Genomic DNA, 20,796 nt, shown 5'->3' on the forward strand with positions numbered 1-20,796 from the left:
AACTCTGTTTTAGTTTGTGTGTTTCATATTTGAATCTGATAAACTAAAATTACATTCTGCATGTCTGCTTGTGAGACAGACCCCAATTCATTAAAGCATGGTGTTAGAAAAAAAGAAAGCTCTTGTAGTACTTAAAAGTGCCAATAGAGGGTAGCAAAAACTGGCATTTCTCTATAGCTTGGTACTTTTTAATCTGATACCTCAATATAACAAATTCTTTTTCTATTTCAGGTTCAAATTTTTGGAAGTTTTAAAACTGGCCTCTATTTACCTACTAGGTTAGTACACTTATGAAGGTTTCAAGGGATTGTACGTTTTCCTAGAGTGTACTCATTTTGTCTGTTGAATACAAGTTCTAATACAAAAATTCATTTATCAATGTTTTATTTGAGTTACCTTGAAATAGAATATCATTTCAGATCAAGACTGAGATGATACAGAGACTTGTCAAAGGAACCATTTAGCAGTACAATCAATTAGTTACTAATTTATAGAAATTGACCACTGGGCAGAGAACTGCTCAAACACCATAACATTATTTTTCTTTCTTTCTTTTTTTTTTTTTGAGACAGTGTCTTACTTTGTTGCCAACAGTAGAGTGCTATAGTGTCATAGCTCACAGCAGCCTCAGACTCTTGGGCTCAAGTGATTCTCTTGCCTTACCCTCCCAAGTAGCTGGGACTACAGGCGCCCAACGCCCAGCTATATTTTTGCTGTTGTTGCGCAGTTATTGTTGTTTAGCTGGCCTGGGCCGGATTCGAATCCTCAAGCCTTGATGTATGTGGCTGGCGTCATAACCACTGTGCTATGGGCTCCGAGCCTCTTTTTCTTTCTTTTTAATTATGAACCATTTTGCTAGTGTGGTTTCAGCCATCATGAACTGGAAATTCAAGGTATGGAACTCTGCCCTGAGGATAGTCTTGGCCTTTTCAGGACCCTTGTTCAATTTCAGTCTACTCATAGGAGATCTCTTTTAACCCATTGCCTTGGAAGATACTTTTGGGTGATGAATAATGTTTGCCTGAAGGGTGGATACTTGCCCTTTTAGAATTGAAATGATTTACTTTTTATGAAGGAAAAATAATCTGTTATATTTTTGATTTGAACTTGATTTGGTCTACTTTATCCTAACTAAACTTGTGAAGTAGAAGAACGGAGCTACTACTTTTCTTCTCATTGATATCCTTGGCCTGCAGGAGCCATAAAACATTCCACTTTGGGTTCATTAATATTCCTTATAGGTTCTGATCTTTAGCAAAACCCCAAAATTCATTCTTTCTTAAAAATTTAATTAAATTTCATGAATAGGAAGTACATTCACATAGTTAAGATTTGGAGAGGGAAGAAAAATAATTACAGTGAAAAATATCAACCCCACCTTTGTCTCCTAGTTCTCTTCCTTAGATCAGCTACTAGTAGCAGTTTTTTAAATGTGTTTCCAGAGATATCTGTTAATATAAAAAGAAATGTGTGGCCACCTGTGGTTGGTGCCCCATGCCTATAATCCTACCGCTCTGGGAGGCTGAGGCCAAAGGATTGCTCCAGCCCAGGAGTTTGAGTGTTTTTTTTTTGGCTGGGGCTGGGTTTGAACCTGCCACCTCCAGCATATGGGGCTGGTGCCCTACTCCTTTGAGCCACAGGTGTGGCCCGAGTTTGAGGTTGTTGAGCTAGGCTGATACCACTGCACTGTAGCTAGGGTGACAGACTGAGATTCTAAGAAGGGGGGGCAGAGCTGCGTGTATGCACACGTGTGTGTTTTTACATAAGGGGGTGTGTGCTCCACTGCATCTTGCTTTTCAGACTTAGTCACAATCAAGCTCATCCAGATAGGAAATCTGTAAGTTTACTACCAGAAAACTTATGAAAAGAAAACATTAACTGATATTTTTTTTTGAGGTTTTAGTTCTTTCAAAATCACTGTTTCCTGAGGCCTGATTGATGTAACTGTGAGGAAGAGGTTGTTAAAATCAACAACCTGTTCTCCTCTCCTCAATTCCCAAGAAAACCCCCCATTATACCTACACATTTAGTCTTCTTCATTGGACAGGGTGAGAAATGGGTTTTAATTTTACAAATAAAGACTATTTAAGCGGAATTTCAGTTAAAACAAATAGTTTCTTGCTTCAAATATTCTGTGTATGTATTTTATGTTCAGTGACATCGATCTTGTGGTGTTTGGGAAGTGGGAAAACCTCCCCCTCTGGACCCTTGAAGAAGCTCTTCGGAAACACAAAGTTGCAGATGAGGATTCAGTGAAAGTTCTGGACAAAGCAACTGTAAGTTTTTCCGCTAAAATTTTGTGCTAAAATTTCTAGTTATTTATATATAAAACTTTAATTTCAGTGAGCATACTTGGATTGTGGGTGCATGATTCTTTTATTTTGTTGATGTCACTGGCTATGTATTTATTTTCTTTTTTTTTTTTTTAATTAAATCATAGCTGTATACATTAATGCATTCATGGGGTACAATGTGCTGGTTTTATATACAATTTGAAATGTTTTCATTAAACTGGTTAACATAGCCTTCATGGCATTTTCTTATTGTGTTAAGACATTTATATTCTACACCTAGTAAATTTCACATGTACCCTTGTAAGATGCATCATAGTGTAGTCCCACTTTATTTTTGAGACAGAATCTCACTGTGTCACCCTTGATAGATTGCCGTGGCATCTCAGCTCACAGCAACCTCTAATTCTTGGGCTTAAGCGATTTCTCTTGCCTTAGCCTCCCGAGTAGCTGGGACTACAGGTGCCTGCCACAATGCCTGGCTATTTTTTTGTTGTGGTTGTCATTGTTGTTTGGCAGGCCTGGGCTGGGTTCAAACCCACCAGCCTCAGTGTGTGTGGCTGGCACCCTAGCCACTGAGGTACAGGCGCCAAGCCTCTTTTATATATATTAAGGATATAAAGAATTAGGTTACACTGTTTGCATTTGTTAGGTAAAGTCCCTCTTACAATTGTGTCTCACCCCCAGTTTTTTTTTTGTTTTCTTCTTTGTGACAGTAGTTTCACTCTGTTGCCTTGGGTAGAGTGCTGTGGTGTCAGTAGCTCACAGCAACCTCAAACTCTTGGGCTCAAGTGATTCTTCTGGCCTTAGCCTCCTGAGTAGCTGGGACTACAAACACTTACTGCAACACCTGGCTAGTTTTCCCAATATTTTTAGTACAGACAAGGGTCTCACTCTTGCTCAGGCTAGTCTCAAACTCCTGAGCTCAGTAGATCTATTCACCTCAGCCTCCCACAGTGCTGGGATTACAAGTATGAACTACTGCATCCAGCCCTGGCTATGTACATATTTGTTCAAAAAATAATACTTAACTGGTATTATTATACTTACAATACAGTTACAAACCGCTAAGTACTGTAATTATAATAATTGCTCACATCTATAATTCTAGCACTTTGGGAGGCTGAGGCGGGTGGATCACCTGAGCTCAGGTGTTTGAGACCAGCCTGAGCAAGAGTGAGACCCTGTCTCTAAAAAATAGCTAGGTGTTGTGGTGGGCCTCTATAGTCCCAGCTACTTGGGAGGCTGAGGCAAGAGCTTCATTTGAGCCCAAGCTTCATTTGAGCCCACCACAGCACTCTACTAAGCTTCATTTGAGCTTACCACAGCACTCCACTAAAGGCAACAAAGTGAAACACTGTCTGTAAATAAATAAATAACCTCAATTTCAACATATACAATACTCACTATAGAGTTTGTTTGTTTTTTTTTTTTTTAGTAGAGACAGAGTCTCACTGTACCGCCCTCGGTAGAGTGCTGTGGCGTCACACGGCTCACAGCAACCTCTAACTCTTGGGCTTACGTGATTCTCTTGCCTCAGCCTCCCAAGCAGCTGGGACTACAGGCGCCCGCCACAACACCCGGCTGTTTTTTTTGTTGTTGTTGTTGCAGTTTGGCCGGGGCTGGGTTTGAACCTCCCACCCTCGGCATATGGGGCCGGCGCCCTACTCACTGAAACACAGGTGCCGCCCCACTATAGAGGTTTTTAAAAATATAAAAATGGATTTCTATTGGGCTGTAGTTACACAGAAAATGTTTCTGTTTTATTCCTCTCTTACTTTGCGTCCTCCAAAAAAATGCGTATAGTTGAGATTTTGTAAATGAAGCCATATTTTAACCGTATCTGAAATGGTCCTTAAGAACTTTTCATGGAAGCTTATCGTAGTAATAAATATATCTGTTTTAGAAGATTGGATTTTGGTGGCACCTGTGGTTCAGTTAGTTGGGCGCCGGCCCCATATGCCGAGGGTGGCGGGTTCAAACTCAGTCCCGGCCAAACTGCAACAAAAAAATAGCCGGGCGTTGTGGCCGGCGCCTGTAGTCCCAGCTAGAGACTACAGAGAATCGCGTAAGCCCAAGAGAATCGCGTAAGCCCAAGAGTTAGAGGTTGCCGTGAGCCGTGTGACGTCATGGCAATCTACCGAGGGCCATAAAGTGAGACTCTGTCTCTACCAAAAAAAAAAAAAGGCAGATTGGATTTTTGCATTTTAGGTTTTCTTAGAGCAAAACAGTTGTACTATTTCCTATGAAGAGCTATAAATTTGAAGACCGACTTCTGCATATAGAATTTGGGGCCTTAGTTTTCTAATGTCTTATGCAACATAGAGCATTTTTTAGTAAGAACTCCTAATAAGGCCAGACGCAATGGCTCATGCTTATAATCCTAGCATTCTGGGAGGCTGAGGCAGGTGGATCCCTGGAGCTGAGGAGTTCAAGACCAGCCTGAACAAGAGTGAAACCCCCATCTCTAAAAATAGCCGGGCATTGTGGTGGATGCCAGTAGCCCCAGCTACTTGGGAGACTGAGGCAAGAGAATCACTTGAACCTACGAGTTTGAGGTTGCTGTGTGCTGTCTACAGCCATACCACCCTGAACCTGCCCAATCTAGTCTGATCTTGGAAGCTAAGCAGGGTCAGTCCTGGTTAGTACTTGGATGGGAGATTGCTGTGACCTATGACGCCATGGTACTCTACTGAGAGCAACAAAGTAAGACTCTATCTCAAAAAAACAAACAAACCAAAAAAAACCTCCTAATATCTCATATAAATCATCTATCAGTTTTTGTTTGGGAATAATTCCTTTTTTTTTTTTTGAGACAAGAGTCTCAAGCTGTCACTCTGGGTAGAGTGTGGTGGCATCACAGTTCATAGCAACCTCCAACTTTTGGGCTTAAGCAATTCTCTTGCCTCAGCCTCCCAAGTAGCTGGGACTACAGGTGCCCGCCACAGCACCTGGCTATTTTTTGCTTCTCGTTGTCATTGTTGTTTGGCAGGCCTGGGCTGGATTTGAATCTGCCAGCTCCGGTATATGTTGCTGGCACCCTATCCACTGAACTACAAGTGCTGAGCCGGGAATAATTCTTACATATTATCTTTTGGGTTGTTTTTTGGGCTATTTGCAAAACTGACCTACTGCAAGTGGGTTCTTGTGTATGACTTAAGAATCTAGTAGTTTTCTTATTAGAATAGTTTGATGTTCTAAAACATTTAGTACCTAGTGTTCATAATTTTTTTTTTGAGACAGTCTCATTTTGTTGGCCTCGGTAAAGTACCTTGGTGTCATAGCTCACAGCAAACTCAAACTCTGGGCTCTAGTGACATTCTCTTGCCTCAGGCTCCAAGTAGCTGGGACTACAGGCACCCACCACAATGCCCGGCTATGAGGTCTTGCTCTTGCTTAGGCTGCTCTTGAACCTGTGAACTCCGGGCAATCTACCTTCCTCAGCCTCCCAGAGTGCTAGGATTACAGGTGTGAGCCACCTTACCTGGCCTTAACATTCATAATTCTTGATCTGATACCAAGTTGGAAACTCATTGTTTCTGAAGTATGCAATATTAAGAACAGATTTTGTCAAGTGCTTTCAAATTCTCTATTAATATAACCATATATCAATTAAGGCGGTTATATGAGGTAATGGGTATATTAATTTATTTGACTATAGTAATCACTTCAGTATGTATATCAGGATAAGTAGGTCAAAGTAACATACTGTATACCTTAAATATATACAATAAAAATAAATAATAGACAAAGTTGTTTGGATACCAAAATAAACAAAAAATTCTTAATTGATAGAAATTACAAAATATATTGTATGAGGTTAAATGCTAAATATGTAATGTGTCTGCAGAAGACCAGGTTAACTGTGGTGTATAGTATTGACCTTAAGTCTGGTAACTGTCCATCCCCTGACTTTATCTTTTAATTTGGGTAAAGTATTTTAATTTTATCTTTCTTCTCTTTCTAGGTACCTATTATTAAATTAACAGATTCTTTTACTGAAGTGAAAGTTGATATCAGCTTTAATGTACAGAATGGAGTGAGAGCAGCTGACCTCATCAAAGATTTTACCAAGGTTAGAGAATTTATAGTGTGTATGCAGTGTGAGACTATTAGAAATGTAATTTTGTTTTCAGAATTTTGTTGTGGTGTTCTGATGTGCTTTGCTAAATGATTTTGATATGCAGATTGCTGATAAATGCTGCTTTTCTGTGCAGTGGTTTTGCTTTCTTGGAATCTGAATATAATGATCAGTAGTTAATTTATAATGTGACCTCAAGTAAGAATTAAAGGTTGAGAAAGCTTTTGAAGAAATTTTCTGACCTAGGTCCTTCTTCTTTGGGACATAAAGGCTGAAATCATAGTGCACAGTTGATTGCTGACAGTTTTTAATCTCTTAAGAGTTCCAATTAAGAACCTTTCCCTTAAGAACCGTAAGAACTTTTCCTAGATTTTAATCCTCAAGTCACCTCTAAGGTAGTTCCTTCAGGTTTCCTTACTTCTATCTTGAAGTTATTTATGTTTATTTCTGTTTGTTCTGTTTTCTTCCAAAATAAGAAAGAATTTATCAACACAGTCTTCAGGAAATTTTATGTACTTAGTTGTCAGTTTTTTCCACCTAAGCTAAAACCATTAACTGCTTTGGTTTATGTAGAGTATCTTTTATATCCATTCAAAAAATGTTTTCCTTAGTAGCTGTACAGTTTCTATTTCTTTATAAAGAAAAAAGTTAACTATGTTATGTTGTAAACATTGTCTTCTCATATAGATGTGCAGGGGACAGAAAAGAAAAATTATCCATGATTCCATTATTTTGGAAAGTGTGTGTGTAAGTTTTCTTTTTCAGGAGAAAACAACTTTTTAAAATTGAAAATAATATGCCTAATAACAGATTTAACAATGTGAAAGGACAGTGGAAAGGATCCTCATGTTTTAGATACTTAGAATCTTTTTTTTTTTTTTCTTTGTTTTGAGACAGAGTTTCACTCTGTCACCCTGGGTACTTAGAATCATTTTCTTTTCTTTTTTTTTTTTGAGACAGAGTGTTACTATGTCATCCTGGGTGGAGTGCAATGGCGTTATAGCTCACAGCAACCTCAGTCTCTTGCGCTCAAGCAGTCCTCTTGCCTCAGCCTCCCAAGTTGCTGGGACTAACAGGTGCCCACTACAACGTCCAACTAGTTTTTGCATTTTTAGTAGAAACAGGGTCTTAACTCTTGTTCAGACTTGTCTCGAACTCCAGAGCTGAGGCCATCCACCTGCCTTATCCTCCCAGAGTACTAGGATTACAGGCCACCATGCCCGGGCAGAATCTGTTTTATAAAAATTATCATCACCAGCTTTTTTAAAATCTTCTTGACAATTTTGAGCAAATTGAATAGCACATTGTCCACACATTGTCTTATAACCTTTAATAAACTTTGTATTTTGTAGGTTTTGTTCATATTACCAATATGCACACTTACTTTGTTCTTTGTATTGGTTATGCAATCAATATGTTTTTGGAAGGATGTATCAGGTTTGATTTAGCAGATGCCCAGTGTTCTTTCCAAGTTTTTGATTCTTCCTTTCTCTTCCCCTTCCCTTCCCTTTCTTTCTTTCTTTCTTTCTTTTTTTTTCTTGCTGTTACAAAAAGGGCTTGGTGGGGCCAGGCGCGGTGGCTCATGCCTGTAATCATAGCACTCTTAGAGGCTGAGGCAGGTGGATCGCTTGAATTCATGAGTTCGAGACCAGCCTGAGCAAGAGTGAGACCCCTGTCTCTAAAAATAGGCAGGTGTTGTGGTGGGTGCCTGTAGTCCCAGCTACTTGGGAAGCTGAGGCAAGAGGATCGCTTGAGTCCAAGAGTTTGAGGTTGCTGTGAGCTGTGATACTACAGCACTCTACTAAGGGGATAAAGTGAGACTCTGTCTCAAAAAAAAAGGGGGGGTGGGGCTTGATGAATATCCTTCCATATACATGTAGTCTTTCTTTACACTTGCAGATGTTTGCAGGGAGATTCCTAGAGTGATATTTCTGGGTCTAAGGATATATGCAAATAAAATTCTGATGAGTATTTGCCTAATTATTCTTTAAAAAGGGACTGTATCTAGTCTGACCTGAACCATAATGTTTAAAAATACTTATTTCTCCATGTTCTTGTTGTTCTTTCCCATGCTTAGCTTTGTTATGATTTGCAAAAGTATAAGCTCTTTTTTTCCTCATGGAAGCCATCATGTTTACTGTAGGAGGTCTAGAAAACAGAGATAAGAGTAAAATAGAAATAGAAATCACTAGTAATTTTACCAACCCTAGGAAATAGCTGTTAAGACTTCTTTCAATACTGTTGTACCTGCTTTGCTTCCTGCAGCATCCCCGGCCTAGGGCCTGGCTTGCAGAGTGCTGAGTGAGCTGTGCACAAGTAAAGACGAGCTCATCCTGCCCGTGTGCATGTTTGCCAGCTCAGGTGTACTCGCAGGTGGCCCTGCCTCAGTCCTGGGGGAGGTGGCAGCCAGCTCAGGTGTACTCGCAGTGGCCCTGCCTCAGTCCCGGGGGAGGTGGCAGGCAGGGCTCTTCCTATTCAGGACTGAGGCAGAATAATCTGAAGGACCCTGGTCTGTGGTAGATCACCACCTAAGAAAAGAGATTTTTTAAAAATCAGATTTAGTGCTTTAAGATGTTGAGAGACTTTGTCCTTGTACCATTTCTGTTATCCTTTTACAAATGTGTATGATATGGCATGGTCATGAATGATCGTCAGATGTATAACTATTAACTGTTTCTGTCCTATACTTGGGTGCCATTGTTTAGGTATACATATTTTTACATGTTATACATTTTAGGTGTGTGGAGAAAAACCCTTAGTTACTTATAACTAAGTTTTTACAAAGCTTACTTTTTTTTTTTTTCCTGACAAGACTGTCACTCTGGGTAGAGAGAGTAGTGGCATCATCATCGCTCACAACCACCTCACACGCCGGGGCTCTAGTGGACTCTTGCCTTAGCCTCCCGAGTAGCTGAGACTATAGGCTTACTATCACATCTGGCTAATTTTTCTGTTTTTAATAGAGATGGAGTCTTGCTCTTGCTCAGGTTGGTCTCAAGCTCCTGAACTCAAGTAATCTTCCCACCTTGGTCTCCTAGAGTGCTGAGATTATAGGCATGAGTCATCATGCCCAGTCAATAGCTTACTCTTAAAAAGTTCGTATATTGCATATCTTCACCAAGTTTTGTAATGTGAGGGCCAGTTTATGCTCCTGTTAATACTTGGATCTATTATTGATGTAGTAATTCTCTTTTATTTCTTTTTCAGAAATATCCTGTATTGCCATACTTGGTTTTAGTATTGAAACAATTCCTATTACAGAGAGACCTTAATGAAGTATTTACAGGTGGAATTGGTTCTTATAGTCTCTTTTTAATGGCAGTCAGTTTCCTTCAGGTAAGTCATACAGGTATTCCACGCTACTGTACGCTAAAAGTGAAAGAGAGAAAATGAGCTGGAGAAACGTTTTGGAAAAAATTTAAGTCAATCACTAATCGGACCTTTATTATAAGCAAATTTACTTTATTAAAGCAAATCCTTTACTTAAAAATCCTAGAAATAATTTTTTGTTGTTTTTAATCCCATGTATTCTAATATCTTTGAGAGTTTTCACTGCATATTTTAACCTGCAGAGGTATAGCCTGGTTTCCATACGTGTAAATAGTATAGTAGTATAAATGCCAAAAATAAGGATTTCTTCTAAACAGCTAATCTTGTAAGTTTAGTTGCAGTTGAGATTTGCTATTTGGGTAAGATGAGTTAGTCGAGTCTCAGTATTATAAGTGGTTCTGTTTGTATGGCAGGGTTGTCAACTTCCCTGATTCTGATTGTTTGGGCCAAACCAACCCTGTCAACAGGCTGGGATAGTGTAAAATTAAGCCTTATTACCAGTTCTGCCTCACAGGTCTTTGGTGTTTGTAACGGCAGTACGGCCTGCTGTTAACTCCGTTATCTGCTACTGCTGTGCTGACCAGAATTGTCATAATACTGCTTATGGAAGTTAGCATGCCACTTATACCCCTTCCTCTTGATAACTTAGCAAAAATCCAATATAATTTCTTCCTTTTTTCTATTTTTAGTTACATCCTAGGGAAGATGCTTGCATCCCCAATACAAACTATGGTGTTCTCTTAATAGAATTTTTTGAATTATATGGACGACACTTCAATTATTTAAAGACTGGCATCCGGATAAAGGATGGTGGTTCATATGTGGCCAAAGATGAAGTACAGAAAAATATGCTAGATGGTTACAGGCCATCAATGCTTTATATCGAAGATCCTTTACAACCAGGTATTGAAATTAGGTAAATTTGTGGGCATTCCGAGAGGGCATTGTCAGTCGCCTTGTATTTAAACTCTTTAGATGGAAAATGAAGCCATGGCCACTCTAATTGTAGCCATGCTTTTTTCACCAATATATTTCATAAGCAGATGTACCAAAATAAATAAACATACCAGAGAAGATACTTTGCAGACTTCCAGTAAGTTGAGGAGAACCAGAGTAGAACAGATACTAGCTGTTGGGTTAGATTTGTGTGCATCTCCAGTTTGGAGACCACTTCTCCTTTTTCTTGGTCTTTATCGTCCATGATTCCAACCAGTTGTCAGCAGGACCTTAACGAGATGATTCTAAAGTCCTTGGAGTCAGTAAGCATGGTAATATTTGAGTTTAGGAGCAAGAGTTTGAGAGTACTATTTCCTTTTGAGACTTCTTTTCTCTGTAATTTGCAAGGCTGCCCTGTGCTTTTTCTAGCTCCCGGTGGCTCACAAGTCAGTGCCTTCATGAAGTCATGTTCCCTTGTTTGTATCCTCATTTTTCTGGACAATGTTTTTTCCCAATAAAATCATAAAATATTTAGATTCTGCATTATCAGACTTAAGTGAAAGTGTTTCTAGGCATTTGCTTTAATGTGTAAATTTTGACAGTAAGGAAAGGGAGTGATGAGATACAGTTGTTGCCTGGGAACCCTGTTCTGGCCTTTTGAGATGCCTACAATAAATATTAATTGTCTTATGTGTTGATTGATTGAAGAAACATTAATTGGGATTCTACACTGTGCAAAAGTATTCAGCAAAGGACACAAAGATTTTTCAGCAAGCCCATAGTTGAGTGCAGGAAATATGTATATAGCTAATAGAAACCAAAAATACATGTATATAGGTATTTCTAATATAGCTTGGTTTCACTCTTAGGAGAGAATAGGCAGCTACTTTTTTGTTTAAATCACTGTTTATATATGGGATAGTATAGTTCTTTTTCAGCCAGAATACATTTAAGTAATTTTATGTTGTAATAAAGTACTGGCTACATGATATACAGGTTCAGAGCCTGGGGAGCTTTAGAGACAGCTGACAGCTCAGCTCTGGGTGCAGCTCCAGTGGGAGCTGTTGCCCTTGCTCTTTGGGGGAGGGGTTGCCAACACGTAGTTTTTGTCGAGCTTACTGTGTTGTATGTACATTTCTTTTAAAGGTAATGATGTCGGAAGGAGTTCATATGGGGCCATGCAAGTGAAACAGGCCTTTGATTATGCCTACGTTGTTTTGAGTCATGCTGTATCACCCATAGCGAAGTATTATCCCAACAATGAAACAGAGAGGTAAAAGTTCAACTAAAATCCGTCCATTGTGTCAAAATCTCTTGTGGCTTCTTATCTTCGTATTAATGTTAACTCCTCTCCCCCCCTTTTTTAAACACATGCAGCATATTAGGTAGGATAATTAGAGTAACAGATGAAGTCGCCACATACAGAGATTGGATATCAAAGCAGTGGGGCTTGAAGAATAGGCCTGAGCCTTCATGCAATGGTAAGATGCTTTCATTGATTAATTGACCAAGTATTAGAGGCTTTTCTGTTGTCGTGTGTGTTTAATGGGAAGAAACGTTTTCCAATTTTTGCCACTCTTTCAGGAAATGGTGTTACCTTGATAGTAGATACTCAGCAGTTAGATAAATGTAATAATAATCTATCTGAAGAAAATGAAGCCCTTGGAAAATGTAGAAGTAAAACTTCGGAATCTCTTAGTAAACACTCTTCAAACTCTTCATCAGGTCCAGTGTCCTCCTCTTCTGCCACGCAGTCCAGCTCTAGTGATGTAGTAAGTATGAAAGACTTGGCTCTTCTCCACTCAGACACATGCGTGTTTTTCTCTTGCTGGGGTTAACTCTTTCTAGAAGGCTAACGCTACTTCCTTCTCTTATTTGCTATTGGGTAATTTTAATAACTTTTGTGCGTGTTCTTCATTTTATTATGAAAATTTCTAAGAATACAGCTAAAGTGAGTGAGTTTTAGTGAGCATCTGTATACCCACCACTAGATTCTGCCATTAACACACCTAACCATCTATCCATGAATTCATCTTATTCTTTGAGCCATTTCAAAGTAGATTGTAGACATCAGTTACACCCCCCCCAAAGTACTACAGCTTATACGTTACCCAGACTTAATATTTGTTTATAGTTCCTTTTTGATATAAAATTGACGTATGTATGAGGAAATCTTGATTGTGCATTGACTGAATTGTATCAAATCTATACACACGTGTAACCCCAAATCCTGACAAAATATAGAATATTACCAACACCTCAGCAGGCTCCCTCACGATTTTTCTAGACAATTGTCAGTTCCACCCTTAGAGGGAACCACTGTTACAATTTTTTAACACCATAGATTAGTTTTGCCGCTTTCAGAATTTCATATAAATGGAGTCACATGGAGTCACACATGGAGACACTCTTTTGTGTCAGGCTTCTTTCATTCAGAATATTTTTGAGCACCCTGATTGAATTACTTAAAATTTTGTTATAATTTATATGTATATTAGTAAACTTTATTAAGTTTACTATTTAAAAATATACAGTTTAGTAGTTTTTACATTTACAGTGTTGTACAGCCATCTCCACTAATTCCAGGCCATTTTCATCGCCCCCCAAAGAAACCCTGTATGTATTTAGCAGTTGTTTCTCCCAGTTCTTTCCCTCTTTATCCTCTGGTAACCTCTAAACTACTTTCTGTCTCTATCCTGATAGAATTTTTTCCTTCCCACAGAGTTTTTACTGTAGATTATAAGTTAAGTTACTTTTTAAAAATCAAGGTTAATTTTGAGTTCACTTAATTGAAATCTAAAACAGTCTTGCCTATTATTTGAATTTTGACTTTATTAAACATGTGGAATAAAAATTAAGAAAGGGACATGATTTTATGTTGTTGGTGATGACCACATACCATTACGAAGTCCTCCTATACTGAATTTACCTGTGTGCCTTTTTGGTTCCTAGAACCATGTGCTATGAGGACAGAATGCCAAGCTGGATGTCACAGACATATGGTGGAACATAAGAGACTGAAAGGGTGGGGTTCAGAGATGCTGGGTAGAGTGCCAGGGTCAAGAGCAGACACCTGAGGAGAGAAGGAGGCGGCCTAGAAATGGGTGGCAGCCCCCTGTCCCTGGGAGGGCTGTACCTACCCACACAGTGTGTTTGGCTGGCGAGATGACAGACTCTCAGCTAGCTAGTGAGCCTCTTAATCCCATCATTTGTGTTTGTTTGAAGCCAGGGGCTAGAACCTGGATTCCTTACAGTTTGCCATGTTCTTCCATATACCATCATTTGTTTTCTATAAATAAAAAAGCAAATAAGCCCAGAGCTCTGTGAGCATCAGCGCTTCTGTCGGGAAACAGAAGAAGCCCTGTGGTAAAATAAGTCACTTTAAATGTTTGCAGAAAAGTTTAAGCAACTGATTTTGTAAATTCCTCAGTGGTTTCCTTTAACTCCCAAATGTTTAAATTTAGTCAGAGAGTACTTAGCTGTAATTGTCTTCCTTTCTGAAAATTGAATACCTAAATTACTAACATTCACCATATAACTCGTGTAACTTGCATTAGGATTCCGATGCGACACCATGCAAAACCCCAAAACAGCTGCTGTGCCGTCCATCTGCTGGGAACCGCGCAGGGTCGCAAGATGTGTCGGTGGAGTCCTCTCAGGCAGTTGGGAAAATGCAAAGCACCCAAACCACTAACACATCCAACAGCACCAACAAATCTCAGGTGTGTGGAATTTGTGTTTTAATTGTTGGTATTGAATACAAAATGTTTAGAACTGCTTAGATGTGAATAATATATATCAGGTTTGAAGAGAGCTCTAGGTTGAAGAACAAACTTATTTTGTTCTAAGAGGTTGCAAAGCACGATGGTGCTTCTCTAATAGGACATCCTAAGGATCTTTATGCAACACCATATAACATAAATCTATGTGGGAATCTAGTAACCAGTTGTTCTAAGATGTTCCAGCCAACCCACCATATTACAGCTTCATCAAAAATTGCATCAAGTTATAAGAAGGTTTCAGTTGTACCGAAATTTTTATGTGGCATCATGGCAGTGTTTTGCATGTATGGGAATAATATATCCTTTTTTAATATTTTGGTATTTAAAATCTAGTTGCCTATGTTGAAATTGTCAGGTAGCTGTCAGGCATGATCAGTTAATTAACATTAGCTTTGACTTAAAAGACACTCTATTTTAAGCATTCTAATGGCCTAAAATTGCTATTAACTATGAGTAATGAATCAGAGTGAGGGGAGGAAGCCATTTATACTGGGCTTTTGTGCAAGGCTGCCTCACCCTCTGACTACAGCTGGGAGGAGGTCATGAGAGATGACCGCCTGGTCAGTCATTTGTGACTGGTCTAACTTGTCCAGCCTTGGCCGTGTGAATCGAGCACAGGCTCATTAAGAGATACCAGTTCAAATGACAGGTTGACAGAGGGGACTGGGGTCACAAGAAAGCAACAGGTGACAGCAGGAAAGGTGAAGCAGACCATGCCGACCTTGACCTGCCTGCGCACCTGAGTGTGTCTAATAGCCTCTTCCAGTAATGCTGCTTCCTGTGTGGTGTATGGGATGGTGGTTCCTTAAGAAAAGTTTTACATTCTGCAGACTCTGTTAGGAAGGCAAGTTAGTGGTCTGTTTTTCAATATTTCCATTAAAATAAGTAAGAGTTTTAGAGATGAAAAGAGTTAAACGCTACACCTTTTCCTGCCTGCTGAGCAAGTCAGTGATCAGTACCTCTCTAGCCAGCGTATTCCTGGTTTTGAAAGCTCCCCCACATTCAGGTCTTTGAGAGTACTCTGCTAATCTGCAACACTGATGTCTTTTTAAAAACTTAAATTTTTAAAAATTATTATGGGTACGTAATGGTTGTATATATTTATAGGGTACATGTGATATTTTACTATAGGCATATAATGTGAATTAATCAAATCAGGGTTATGGGGCATCCATCACCTCAAGCATTTGTTATATATTTGTGTTAGGAACATTCCGATTCTGCTCTTTTAGTTATTTTAAAGTCCCCCCTAACACTGGTGTCTTTTTGACTGCTTTCTTTTTCTGCAGCATGGATCAGCAAGGCTCTTCCGTTCTTCCAGCAAAGGCTTCCAAGGTACAACTCAAACAAGCCATGGTTCCTTGATGACAAACAAACAACATCAAGGCAAATCCAATAATCAGTATTACCATGGCAAAAAGAGGAGACACAAGAGGGACGCGCCCCTCTCAGACCTTTGTAGGTAGTCGGCGCTGTGCGATGGACTGTCTTCCTTGTGCAATGATCTCATGCTCAGGACAGTTGCGTAGGGACTCCTGGGAGACGTTCAGGAGCCTCACACTGTTCAGACATTGATTTAGCAACTGCATTTTTTCCCAGCTCGCCACAGAATGGATCATGAAGACTGACAACCACAAAAACAAAAAGCAAGCAAAAAAGGGGGAAAAAAGGCTGCTTATTTGATAAGTCATATGCTACACAGGGTCATTTTAAGATTTAAAGCTTGAATGTAAATTAAATATATTTCTCATTGGCTTTATGCAGAGTTATAGGGAATAGTATTCAGTGTGGGTAGGGTGATAGAAAGAAAAAACAATTTCCGAGGATGGGATGGGGAAGAAAACAGAGGTATCTGATAGGAAGTCCAGATTCCAAAGGGGAAAGTGATCTGTGCATGTTTTTTTTTTTTTTTTAATATTTTTACATATATTTACCATTTTATTGTGTGTGTATATAGAAGACCATATAGGAAATTGATATTTGTAATAGTGGATTTGTTAATACTTTTTACATAACATTACTGTTTAAATTGTAAACAGATTTTTCCTCAGGATTAGTTTGAAAAATAATCTGAATTGTCATCTTAACATCCATATATAGGGAAGTGATTAGTTCTCTTACTCCATTTGTTTTTCTCAGCATTGAAATGACTTACTAGAACCGTTGTGTCCTGCTGCAAAATTTTTTCCTTTCTAAAGAAAAGGTTTATGGTGGCAAATGACATTTTATTTTGTAAAAAAAAAAAAACAAAAAAAAAGAAAAAAGAATATGTACTATGTACTTTGTGTAAACACTGAACAATCTCCAGTCATCTCTGATAATTACTTGCAACTGTTCTATCGAGCTGTCGTCTTGGGCAATGGGCAATTACATGATTTTGTGTTTGTTCCTTCGCAGTCTTTCTTTTTTTTTTTTCCCTCCCTTCTTCCTAATAGAAAAAAGGGCCACCCCGACTGGTCTCATTCCTGTTGCAGTGGAATCTTGAGCTCCACAGACTCTGCATGCCAGCTCTCCAACCCTGCGTGCTGCGTGTGCCTGTTTTCTCATCTCTTCTTGTTTTTAAAATTCATGCTTACCTACTGTGGGAGAGAATAACTGTAAACAGCTTTAATTAAATCATACTTACAAAATACTATTTTCTTATACTCTACTTTATGTTTTTGGTATTGTTGATCTTTAAAATTAAATGGTCTTTGATAATGGATCTATTTTGTATTGCCTTATTAAGACCAAATACTTCTTGTCATCCCATTCTTTAGCCTCTCCTTTCATGGAATTATTATCTTTAATTAAAACTTTTTTAAACATTGGCTTGTTTCAATCATACTGTAAATTTTGGTTGTGGTCAGCTTTGAGTGCAAATGAGATGTATAATTCTGTTATTACCTGTTGAGTTTGAAACTCAGTTGGGAATATTTAATAGAATGTAAGCGACATTTCTGAAAATGCTTTCTTTCAAGGTGAAAGCTCTTATGTTTAGCATCAGTGTGTGTGGCTCTGTTAAATGCAGCCATTTCTGAGATGAGATTCTTTTATATATATACGTATAAAGTACTATTGGCTTTTAGGAGTTTCTTTTATATACATTTATGAAATATTGGAGACCAATCAGATTGTTAATGGACACTTAGTGCAACTTTTTATAAAGAAAATAATGCTGACGTAAGACCAAAACTGATGTCATCACTGAAATTAACAATTTTCGATATGTTCATATTTTAATTGACAACGGAAAAATGTGTTCCAAAACTGGAGATTCATAGTACTTGTGTAAACTGTGGAAGATTTTAAATGTGATGTTATTTTGACAATGTTTCAAATTTTAGAGTCACATTTTATTCTGATCAGAATTTTTATCAAGATGTTGAGCTTTTGTTTTTGAAACTAGTTTGTCATAACATTGTGCATAATCACAGTATTTATTTTCTAGGACTATTGTGAATGTATAGACTTATTGTTTACTGCTAAGGGAACAATTATTTATAAAATAATATTAAATTCAGTATTAGCTGCCTATTTCAGACACTTAATACTTACAGAGATCCATGTTACATTTACCACACTGAAGTTTTTTTTTTTTTTTAAAGAATCACCCTCATTGTTGAAAGTAAATGTATTCTTAGGGTGCGAATATTAGTGTTCCAATAAGCATGTGATTATATTAAGGTGGTGGTAGCGGGAAGATAATCTTGATTCCATTGGGAATCTTAGGTTTTCGTAAATTTATTGGGAAAATAGTTTTTCCTGTACTGCTGAAGTTTCTTTTTGGTAAACAGTATCTTTCTAAAAGAAAAAGCATGAAGGAGAAATTGAGGTGTGTATACATTTCCTCAAATGACCAGCATTGTACTCGTGAATACTGTGTATCTTGCAGTGAACAGTGTGGAAGCTGTTCATTTTTCAATCTGAAGTAAAATACTTTCAAGAACTTTTAGTTTGCCTGCTTATTTGTTTTGTACATTTCATCTCGGTATTTGACTCCTGTCTTCTTTCTTTTTTGAGTTTTAATACTTTCTATAAAGGTGTGAATATATCAGAAATGTATCATGTAAATATTACAGTCCATTCATATCCATATCATAACTTTCCTTTCCTAGTAGAACAGAGTCTTAGAAATTCTGCCTCACTGTGGTGACATTTCTCTGGCTGGCATGTGTGTGTACCTGGTCATAAGAAACATTTTTAAATGGTTTTTAGAGGTGCTGATGAGTCTGTGAGATGTCAGCACAAAACCTGAGTGGTTTATATTTTGATGATAAAGGTAAATGCATTTTTTCCTCCAGTTTAAAGTCCACGGAGGTGCCTGGTTTTTAGTGTCTGTTTTGTGTCGAGATGTTGTGCTTGCTTTCCACTCTAGCTTTGATCTACTGGGTCTGTGCTTTTTACATGTAGTTGCCCTCCAACCAGCAGTTGATCATATTACCTTTTTGTTCTATTTTACCTTTACTTGCATTTTGAGCCTCTCATTAAGTTCTTTGATTTGGCTCTAGATATTCCTAACATCTTCACAGGGCAAAATATGAGTGAGAGTGCATTTTTAATAGTCTTTTTCAAAGCTCTGGAACTTTATATATCCATGTATTTTCTTCTCATTCCCTCCCCCACATAATGGTAAGTGTGAGTTGTGTTTGCCTTAAGCCGTGTACTAGTGTTGGGGGTTTCTGGAAGCACAGGAGGGTCTGAAAAGCATCTGACGGCTGTGATGTGCAGAGCCCTGTTGCTGCGATGTGTTCATTATATAGACCTCCCAGTGGCTAGGAGGTGTGGTTATCAAGACTGTTCTGTAGAAATCTCTAGAAATCACTGTTACCAGGTATTACTGACAAGTGCTACTGATATTTTTGTTGGTGATGACTCCATCTCCTGAGTTTCATTTTAATACTGATCTCTAGTTTGAGATTGATCAAAATTCTTCAATTCTAACGTGTTGTTGATTTCTTAGTGTTTCAGTCACTAGGCAATTGGATAACAGTTAATCTTTTCAAAAGTTAAATGATAAACTATGAAAAAGACATTCCCAATTTTGCAGTGATAAACATTGAAATGTTAAATTAATGATCGGAATTGATTCTTGCTCATCTATTCTTACACTCCTTGTTCACTAACCTGTTTCAGTTAGTGGAAGGCATTATCCTCCGTGGGTATTAATGTGAGCAAAGTAAATGGCTCTGCTAAACTTGAGCAGAAGACTAACATTTAATAGTCTTTATGTAAGTGATTTTCCTTAGAGTCATAATTCATCTAGTAAAACGTTTAGAGGGTGATGTAGCATCAAAGCGGGGACACGTGGGGACTACTTGTGTAAGCAGTTCCCAGTTTCTTGAAAGTCATCTTGCCTTGGCTTATAAACCTCAAGACTGGTTACCTGCCATTTTGTTACAACATTTATTGGTGAAATAAACTGGGTGGTGCCTGTGGCTCAAGGAGTAAGGCGCCAGTCCCATATGCTGGAGGTGGTGGGTTCAAACTCAGCCCCGGCCGAAAACCACAAAAAAAAAAAAAAAAAAAAAAAAAAAATTTTTTTTTAATAAGCTCCTTGGTATTAACATAGTTAAGAAACAAGCCATGTGAAAGTTATTTACATCACTTAAAAACTTAACCTGAAACTTTTTCTCCACCACCTTATTGCGAGCTGTCTTAAATTCACACCTTAGACGACTTTTATGTTGGCCAAAAATTATATGTAGAAATTGAATGTTGACTAGATTATTACCTAGAAGAGTTGCTTATAAAATCTGTACATATTTGATATTCAGAAGTAAATATTCATTTAAAGACAATTTTTAGTTAACAAACTGCTAATGTTAGTTTTGCTCTATCTCAGATGTTTTATATATATTATATACGTGCGTGTATATAATGTATTTGGCCTTAACATTTTTTACTTAAGTGTGTGCTTTATTAAGGTTTAACCTAGTTCATAGTCTGGTAGCCTAAAGAGATAACGCTTTTGAAGGTGGTTCAACCGGAGAGATGGAGACAGTTCAGTTCCTTTGGTTATTACAAACTTGCACTAGCTCCTGGATTTATTTAGAGATGTTAGCTTAGCTGTGTCAGTCAGTAAGATAATAATGTGTAGAGGGCGGCACCTGTGGCTCAGTTGGTAAAGGCACCGGCCCCATATACCGAGGGTGGCGGGTTCAAACCCGGCCCCGGCTGAACTGCAACCAAAAAATAGCTGGATGTTGTGGCGGGCACCTGTAGTCCCAGCTACTTGGGAGGCTGAGGCAAGAGAATCGCTTAAGCCCAGGAGTTGGAGGTTGCTGTGAGCTGTGTGACGCCACGGCACTCTACCGAGGGCCATAAAGTGAGACTCTGTCTCTACAAAAAAAAAAAAATAATAATAATAATGTGGAAATCAGGGTTTTTTTTGTGT

At 38.4% G+C, this 20,796-nt stretch overlaps 1 protein-coding gene across 3 annotated transcripts in view; it reads left to right on the plus strand.

The window, feature by feature from the left end:
* Window positions 1-18,348, plus strand: part of TENT4B (terminal nucleotidyltransferase 4B) — an 84,950-nt gene extending 66,602 nt beyond the window's left edge. For 2 of the 3 annotated variants that reach the window (XM_053582154.1, XM_053582151.1), the window contains 10 exons: window positions 232-278; window positions 2,156-2,276; window positions 6,259-6,366; window positions 9,580-9,708; window positions 10,392-10,605; window positions 11,785-11,911; window positions 12,016-12,119; window positions 12,223-12,410; window positions 14,196-14,360; window positions 15,710-18,348. In XM_053582154.1, the coding sequence (XP_053438129.1) occupies window positions 232-278; window positions 2,156-2,276; window positions 6,259-6,366; window positions 9,580-9,708; window positions 10,392-10,605; window positions 11,785-11,911; window positions 12,016-12,119; window positions 12,223-12,410; window positions 14,196-14,360; window positions 15,710-15,886 (1,380 nt within the window). In that variant the 3' untranslated portion in view covers window positions 15,887-18,348. The remainder of the gene's footprint in view (window positions 1-231; window positions 279-2,155; window positions 2,277-6,258; window positions 6,367-9,579; window positions 9,709-10,391; window positions 10,606-11,784; window positions 11,912-12,015; window positions 12,120-12,222; window positions 12,411-14,195; window positions 14,361-15,709) is intronic. The other variant, XM_053582152.1, reaches the window with a different exon arrangement.
* The last annotated feature ends 2,448 nt before the right edge of the window (window positions 18,349-20,796 follow it).

This window comes from Nycticebus coucang, chromosome 2, assembly GCF_027406575.1.
Source record: "Nycticebus coucang isolate mNycCou1 chromosome 2, mNycCou1.pri, whole genome shotgun sequence".
NCBI lineage: Eukaryota > Metazoa > Chordata > Mammalia > Primates > Lorisidae > Nycticebus > Nycticebus coucang.